General features: G+C 39.1%; 2 protein-coding genes across 2 annotated transcripts; both read left to right on the forward strand.

The window, feature by feature from the left end:
• Nucleotides 1–1,167: 1,167 nt before the first annotated feature.
• Nucleotides 1,168–4,520, forward strand: LOC311082007 (uncharacterized protein; the record flags this gene model as incomplete). The annotated part of the gene is made up of 5 exons (XM_084112754.1): nucleotides 1,168–2,300; nucleotides 2,578–2,670; nucleotides 2,830–3,207; nucleotides 3,770–3,871; nucleotides 4,372–4,520. Exons 1-5 carry the CDS (start codon nucleotides 2,033–2,035, stop codon nucleotides 4,518–4,520), a joined length of 990 nt encoding a protein of 329 aa, XP_083968880.1. The 5' UTR covers nucleotides 1,168–2,032.
• Nucleotides 4,512–8,528, forward strand: LOC311072642 (uncharacterized protein). Its single transcript, XM_084097801.1, has 10 exons — nucleotides 4,512–4,602; nucleotides 5,224–5,402; nucleotides 5,485–5,578; nucleotides 5,682–6,026; nucleotides 6,110–6,227; nucleotides 6,341–6,432; nucleotides 6,528–6,642; nucleotides 7,439–7,711; nucleotides 7,831–8,007; nucleotides 8,101–8,528. The coding sequence occupies exons 1-10, from the start codon at nucleotides 4,531–4,533 to the stop codon at nucleotides 8,295–8,297; spliced, it is 1,662 nt and encodes a 553-aa protein (XP_083953927.1). The 5' UTR covers nucleotides 4,512–4,530; the 3' UTR covers nucleotides 8,298–8,528.
• The last annotated feature ends 224 nt before the right edge of the window (nucleotides 8,529–8,752 follow it).

Consider the following 8,752-nt stretch of genomic DNA (forward strand, 5'->3'; position numbering starts at 1 on the left):
TAACTTACATAAGCATATTATAATCCATCTGTTCCATGGGAGCAGAACGAACGAGCATTTATTGACGTTTTAAATTTGAAAACCCCAAAAAGCAACGAAATTGTCAGACATCCATTAGTGCATGTTCACAGAGGAAAACAACTGAAATAGAGCGCTGGTTGTTCTCTCGAACGATAACGACGGAATCCAAAGACGTCGGCTTTGTAACGTTACCCAAGTATTAAATTGTATGAAATAATAATCCCGAAAAAAAGCACAAACACTGCAGAGATGGCAAGTTCAGCAGCTAACATTGCTGAGGTGAAGTGACGGCTAGTAACAGCAGACAAACGGCTAGCACTGACAGCGGCAATCCATCTGTCACTCAAGTGGCTTGGCCACACCCTTAAATTTAAATATTAATCAACCAAACGGACGAGTTATAAAATAATTCACCCCCCTCACAGTTGTTATGAAGGGCAAAATTAGCTGTATAGACCAAATCCACATACAGACACCAGGCTTTAAACACGTTTTTTTCTGCTGTAAAATTTGGCATTTTAACATGGGGGAGATACAGATTTGACTCACTTCTGACAACAGCCTCAAGCGGCCAGTCAACGAATTGCAGTTTAACTCACTTCCGTGTTGGTTTCAAGAGAGAGACGGGGAGGTTGCCGCTTGGTGCAACCGCATTCAGCGGTGAGTTTACTCCTTTAACTAAAGCATGCTGGATAACAGATTTTTATCGGATTTTTTTATTTATTTTAATAAATATAATATGCTACGATTGTGTTCAATTAATCAGTTTATTTATATATTTTTTTGTTTATTATTAAGTCCTTTAAAACAATTACGCTGACGTCACCGGGTTATCCCAAAGTTCATTGCGATTTTCCTCTCGGTAAGTACGGTACATTAATATACATGGGTCTATCATTTTTACATTTACACACCAAAAACTGTTGAATCAGAACAATAAGTTTTGTTTAGAAACTTTAGTTTTGTAAGGTGGCCATTTAAGACGATTATGATAGAATAAGACATTAGCTTTCTGCACCAAATGTGCAGTCTAGCAAAGTTAACGTTAGCTAATTAAATTCAAGTTAATTTTTGTCGCATACAATCATTTAACGTTAACTTAAGGTACGACTACGATCATAGGGGAATATAAGATTGCTACAGAAAACCAGCTAATAGCCATTTGCTAGTTATTTAATAATTAATTGTGTTAAATGTGATTAATTAGGTAGGCATAATGAGACATACTGTAACTTAACTTAAGTGTTAGCTGTAATGTATGTCTGCGTTGGGATTCTTGCGGTTGTGTTGCTCTTTGCCCCCTGTTCTGTGTCCATTTATACATATAGTAGTGTAACTTATAACTGTGCTAATGAAAGCATGGACATGAAAATAAAAAAAGCACATTAAAAAATTAAATCTGTGTTAATTAAAGCTAGTTTTCTAAACTACTATGGCTGCTGAGGGAAGTTTTTGATTAAAATAATCACAGGGAAAAGGAAGTGATCCAGTTAAAAAAATGTGTTTCCTTGTACAAAAGTATAATTAATAACATAAACAGATCATAAAATGGTATTGGTTATCAGCCAAAATGGCATTTTGTATGGTTGGTATCAATATCAGCCAGCCTTCAGTGTCAAGATTAGTCTATTCTGGCCTAATATTTACTATAAGCACCCACACCCCATCACATCCCAAAGCATGGGCAAACTAGAGATCAACATTTTCTCAAATTATTAAACCTTTTAGTTATTCAGTATTTATGTAGTAGTATGTAGCCTGATCTTCAAATTTGAATTTATATTCTTCCCCTTCTCAACAGGTCCCCTAGTCCCTTCATCATTTACTTTAACTCCAGCTTCATTACAAAGCAAAAACAAAGGCACTTTTAAGAGCCACGTTTGTCTAGTTAATTGTTGTCCGTCTCTCTGTTTCTCTGTTGTTCTTGCTCTTTTGCTCTTCCCCTAGACACCCCTCCCCTTCCTTTTATTGTTGTGTTGTCAGTGTGTTGTCTTGTTTGTCCTTGTTCACCATGAGTGAACCAAATGATTCCGATGTCGATCAGGTCCTTAAGGAGCTTGATGAGCTTGTTGGTCATTCTAAATTAAATTATGAACTCCAGAACTTGGAAGGTTTCATCAATAAGATGCAGGGAGAGCAGGAGGCAACACCATCCACCAGCCATCAACCTGTCCAGAAGGCTCCACCATCTACTAGCCATCAATCTGTCAGGTGGCTGAAGAGAGACAGTGATGGAAATGTTGTCTATGACAAACCAAGATCATCTCGAAATAAAACGGGTCAGTTTTCTTTTTTCAGTCATATTACTTAAATGAGAACTCCTGTGGTTTTCCACATATATCTAAAACGGAGATATAGATTGTTTTACCACTGGGATTGAATACATGAATGTGTCATGTGTCTTGTATGATATTTTATTACATACTCATCCAAAGTGGTAGACAACGACATTGGGCCAATCAAAATTTGTATCATTCTGTGAAATAAAATGAGCTTGTCAGAATCTATGGAATTGTAATGGTGTAAGGTTGATTTGGGTTTTATTTTCTGCTACAGCTAGTCACCGCTACAGTCGTAAGACAGGTGCTCATACTAGAATGTTGGACAGCAGCGTTGAGATAACTAACTACTGTCCACATAAAACTGTTGGTATGTCCTTTATTTTGTCTCTATTAGTTTATTGTTTATAGATTCTAATAATTAAAATGTAAATTACATATTTTTGCAACAGAATAATTGACAGCATACATGTTGCACACTTTGATGGTGTAGAAAATGGATTTTAAATATGATGTACTATTTTAACAGAGACTTTCCTTGAAGAGCTAAACCACTCACAGGGTGATGACTTGGATGATCAGGAAACGGCACCAGCACCACCACGAGCTTCCTCAGACTGGTCTACTCGAAAAAGTCTCCTCTCAGACATGTGGGAGAAGGAGAGACCCTGTCTGGTGAATACCATGGTGGCACAACAAAATGCAACAACTCAGATCTGCCAACAATGTGGCAGTCCAGCTGCTGTCCGTTGTCGTGACTGCCGACCACAACCCTTCTTCTGTGCTGATTGTGATGTCAGTATACACCGAAACCACGTGTTCCACAACAGGGATGCAACAATAGCTGGATTCTTTCAGCCATTGCCTCCAACAACCTGTGTCGTGGAGAGGGCTCTTTCCCAGTGTGGTAAGCTGTATTTCTTTTTTTTGTGTGTACCATTTAGCGCTGCACAATTTTTGCAATTGTAATTGCAATATGATCCAACGCAACTGCCTAATGATAATAATCTGCAAATAATCATGCATAGGTACATTTGTGACATTTGACTTTTATATTCACTTCATCCTCCTTGACTGTGCCACTTCTGGTTGGTGGGTGTGTGTAGTGCATGAAGGGTCCAACAATTCTGATTGGTGAACTTCAGTCGGAGATTAAAGAGACATTTGGAATATTGAACTGAATCATTCACATTCAAAAATCATATTGGAAATGGTAATCGCTTTATCTGTCAGAAAAAGCACAGTTATAATGCTCAGCCCTAGTCTCATTCTCAGTTTATTTAAATAACTTCACAGTATAATAGGCTTCATAGGAATCTTTTGAGTACTTTCTCTGAAACACAAGTAATGACCTTCTATCTTTTTGCTTTTCAAATCATTGATTTTTTTTTTTATGATAATAGAATAATTCCCAGTTAGTACATAGGATGATACATGTCTTTAATCCCTGCATATGATGTGTCTTTCAGTGTGTATTTTGCCATTGGAGATGCCCGAGAAAATATGTAGTTGTGCTACGGGATCGTTGAGTGTCAACACAGGAAAAGTTGTTGCTGTGGTTACAATGAATGGTAAGAATAAAATGAACTTGAGGGAACATTCAGATCAAGTGGCTGTAGCGTCCATATCACATTCTGGGCAAAGTTTATTTAGATATTCACAAACATCTGAAGTAGCCCAGTGGTGACCTCGTCATGCTTTCAATTTCAAGCTTCAACAATAGAACAGCTGGAAAGAATTGAAACCACGTAAACAACACTGTCAGTAGGCTGCTTAAACCCCTTTTTTAATTGCTGCCTAACAGAACAACCAGCTGAACTATAATTACATACACTACTTTCTCATTTGTATATGTTGTTTTACGCACATTTCATTTGCGGAAGTGCAGTGAATTATCTGTTCCTCCCGCACCAGCAAATACACCTGTCTCATCCCGGCCAGTCCTGCATAGAGCTTTCAAAACCTGTCACGCACTGCAGTCTTTTGTGTCGGGACATGCGGGGGGGACCCTTTTGTTCCCAGTGCATTTGTCAGATTTATGCATAATACAATGTGTTCTTTATTTTTCCAGGAAGATATGATCTCAGTATGCCTGAGATGAAATGCGAGGCATGCAAAGCCACTTGGAGCGCTGGAGTGGATGACTTGGTCCGCAATGACTACTGGCCGGCTACCCTTCACTTTTCCACAGTGTACGCTACAGATGTTTTGTTCATATGAAGAGTTGAAGATGGCAGCACCAGGACTGTCCTGCCAAGCGTTTTTAAGAATGCTTGATCAACGAACTGTCCGCTTTGGCCGTGTGAGTATTAGTGGTGGGAATCACTAACAACTAGTACTAGTATTGACGTGTATCGCAGAATGACAATTATGAACACATTGATTATTGTAATTGGAGCATGTTGATAATATCAAATCAGTAATTTAGCTATACTCGATACATTGATAGAACATTATCTAAGATCCAAAGTCTTTGTAAAAAGTACCATTCAGTAAAAAATCGAAAACCAAACTTTGGTCATGATGTTTTCTGTCCATGACATACAAAGAGCCAAAAGATTTCCCATGATGCACTGGGCTGAGCGGCTGCCTGTGGAGGCTCGATGCTGGAGGATTTGACATCACCTTTGACCTTATTAACTTTAGTTGATAGATGGATGGTTGTTATGATTTAACAGAGTTAGGACGTTTCTGTAATAAGGCCCCAGGTGTCCCAATGCTTTTAGTCTATATAGTTTATGCATTTGTACAACAGCATGCACTGGACATAATTTTATTTTCTTCAATGCAAGTTCACTTTTTTAATATCCACCAGGAGAAGCAATGAAAATAGTAAAAAAAAAAAAAAATGTATCAATGTTGAGCATCATGTTTTGATAAAATACTGTGAATTATGTTGACATGTTTTACTCTTCTGAAACAGACTGGGAAGATCACAGCAGACAGCTTCAGAAAAAGCTTTTTGGAGTGGGAGGCTGTTAGATTTGAGGTGGAGAAGATCTGCAGAGAGGATTATTTTGTCTGTCCTGCATGCACCCCAGACATGCTTGCTGTTTCTGTGGATGGAAATCGCAAGCACTACCGCTTTAAGAATGCAGCAAGGTACTTACGAAATTTGTGTAATTTGCAGTGTTGTGTTTGCTGTGTCATATTGAAGTTCAATGTGTACCTTTCTTTCATTTAGATCTGAAGAACAAGCCTTGTTTAAAGACATCTTCATTGCAAAAGATGAAGAAGTAGAGAGATTTGTGGATTACATCCATTCGACCACCAACCATGTAAACTTGTTGTATAATATTTCTAAAAACACCACCAATAACATTTTACAATGGACATTGCTTGGGTGAGTCCTGACTATATCAACCTTTTTCCATGTTGTAGGTCTCTGGAAGAGGTGTCTGTGGAGGGGAGTGGTCAGCTGCCAGGGAAACATCCTCAAGATCCTCAAGTAAAATTGATGAGGAGGGACTTGAGCTTGCGGTCTGTCGTCATGGAGTTTTTCTCGGTGCTCTCAACATGTTTAGGGGGGAAATCTTTGCTTATCCCCTCTACCTGCAGAACAAGCTGGCAAATAAGCCAATAAGCTTTTTTGCCATGGATGTGACCTGCAAATATTGGCCCTACCTCAACAAAGTGGCAAAAAGCTGCCCGGAGCTCCAGCACCTTCTTGGCATGAAACCGTTCCTCTCAGTGTTTCATGCCAAAGCCCATGATTTTAAATGTGAGGTAAGAAAACATTACTATGTCATTGACTGTCCCTGAACACCTGCAAAGATATGCTGGCAGCTTTTAAGTATTTTCTTTAATAGGTTAAATGGAGTGGAGCTTACCAGCAAGGGGCCGGATTGACACTTGGGGAGGAGGTTGAGCAGTGTAACGCCTTCCTCTCTAGGATTGCTGTGACCACAAAACACATGTCCAAAGCAGGTAAGGTAACCACACACTGCACTACTTAGATTGAAAGTGCTACAAGAAAATTGTAGCCAGTGAGGGACATGTGGTACAACACAGATTAGTGTATTTTTTTTTCTTTTTTCCAGGACGTACAGACATGCTCACACTGATGGCAATGCGCTGGAATCAGCAAAAGTTTAAAAACTTGGCTTCCTCACTTGCCTGCCGATATCAGAAGGTAGAGATGAATATTGTTATTTACCTTCTATTGTATATTTTTGTAGGTATAACATTTTTCTTCTTTCATTTCCTTTTTTTTTTGTTTATTTGAAGGCCACAAAACGCCTGGAAAGCCAATGTCTAGACCTGGAAAGCATGAGAACGCAACTGGCAGTGACACAGGTTGAAGTTGAGGGCTGGGTCACTGATATTAAGGAGTGGGCAGAAGGTGAGAGTTTACATGCTTAAATGTCTCAGTTCTGCATAATAATGGGAGACATTCTTCTGCAAGTAATTACTGTTTTAAAATTAAATCATACATACACTAATTTTAGTATGTACACACTGGAAATCATGTCAAAACACAGTGCCCTGAAAATACCTGAATAGTGCACAGTCCATAAGTTGGAACATCGGACATTTCTTGCTGTTAGCGGATCCCATCTTGGCTACGTTGTCATTTTCTTTGGTGTACTCTCTTACATACTTCGGTTACATTTTATTTCGATAGTCCACTTTAGACATTCTACTAACTATAAGTAACTTTTCAACTACATGTCAACTTACTCTCATTAGAGTATTAGTAGACTGTAGTAGACAGTCGGTAGTCTGTAGGTTATGGTTAGGTGTTAGGGTTCGGGTTAGGAGAATAAGTTGACTTGTAGTTGCCAAGTAATTTATAGTCAGTGGAATGTCTGTTAGGGGACCAACGAAACAAAGTGTTAGCAGATATTAAGCAGACACTCTACTAATACTCTAATGACAGTTAGTTGACTTGTAGTTGCAAAGTTACTTATAGTTAGTAGAATATCTAAAGTGGACTATCAAAATAAAGTGTTACCCATACTTCTTATACACGCAAAGACATATGAAATTATTATTGAGACTCACCTGTCCTTCCTCAAGGAGATTTTTTTTTTACAAAGGATAATCGTTATGACATTCAGTGTTACATTGAGACTTAGCTCATTTTAGTTACTGCCATAATAATGTAAGTGAAATGTTTACACTTCTTTTCTTCTCAGCAACAACATCCCAACAGAATGCCGATCTTGCTGCGGTGACCAGTCGAATGGAGGTGCTAGTGGCCAGCATTAAAAGAAGGTCCCAGCGCCTTTACAAAGACACCGATGGCAGCAAAGGTCGGGCCCGGATTCGGCGCAAAATTAGAGAGGAGAAGGCCATTCTTAGCTCTGTTGTTGAAAAATACAACAGTATGGTTCCAGATACAGAAAGAATCGTCTTTGACAACATTCTCTCTGACGAGACAGTTTGGCCATGGCAACTTTCACATGGTGGTATGTACAGAAATCTGTTGACAATTTTGTACGATATGCATAGTAGCAAAAAAAATGTATTCCTTTTCCCAAATTGTCTCAGAAACACAATTGACTTATGTTCCACAACTGTATCCCAGACACTGTAGATTTGAAAACCAAGAGGAAGGCATTTGATCTTGTGATGGCAATAAGGAGACTTGAGGAGGAGAAGAAGATTGTCCTTTCTGAGATGGCAAAGCATTGGAAATCTCTTTCCACTCGTGCAGACACACTCAAGGAGATGTCATGCCAGCTTTCCAGTGAGGCACTGAAAAGTACGTATTTAAGTAATGTGTTGTAAACGTGTAATACTATACTGTACATTGTATTTTTTATTTTTTGATAATTTTTTGTTTTACTCCCATAAGGTGAGCTGTGGGCTCTAAATGAAGAAGGGGTTAAGGGTTTCCTCAGCTTAACTTTGAGAAAAAAGCAAGAAGTCACCAGAATGATGAAGCATGCAAGAGACTGTTATGCTCAAGTTTTGACTGGAACAAGTGTGGACTTCCAGAATGATTGGGATGGATACGACAGTGATTCTGAACTGTCAGACGACGGATTTTGAGGAGCTCCTTTGTCTTGATTTCTTATGGCGCTTTTCCACTGCATAGTACGGTACGGTTCAGTTTTCTACGGCGCGCTTTGACGCGTTTCCACTGCAGATAACGGTACGGATCGGTTCAGTACAGGACGCTTGTGGCACATTTTCACTCCATGGAACGGGACAGTACGGCTCGCTTTAAATGGTACCTGGTCTGTTGAGGTTCCAAGCGTGCCAAACTGGTACTAAACATGACGTGAAAACACTGCAGATCACTGGTTGGTCAGAAAGAATCGTCACTACCAGAGTCACTGTATTTGCGACTAGGCCTGTCACGATTATGAAATTTGGCTGACGATTAATTGTCTAAAAAATAATTGCGGTTATGCCGATTAATTGTCAGTTTTAGGGCTTTGACGATTAATTGTCTGTGTTAGGGCTTTGGCGATTATGCCGATTAATTGTCTGTTTTAGGGCTT

Source organism: Abramis brama, assembly GCF_963993115.1.
Source record: "Abramis brama genome assembly, chromosome: 1".
NCBI classification, from domain to species: Eukaryota; Metazoa; Chordata; class Actinopteri; order Cypriniformes; family Leuciscidae; genus Abramis; species Abramis brama.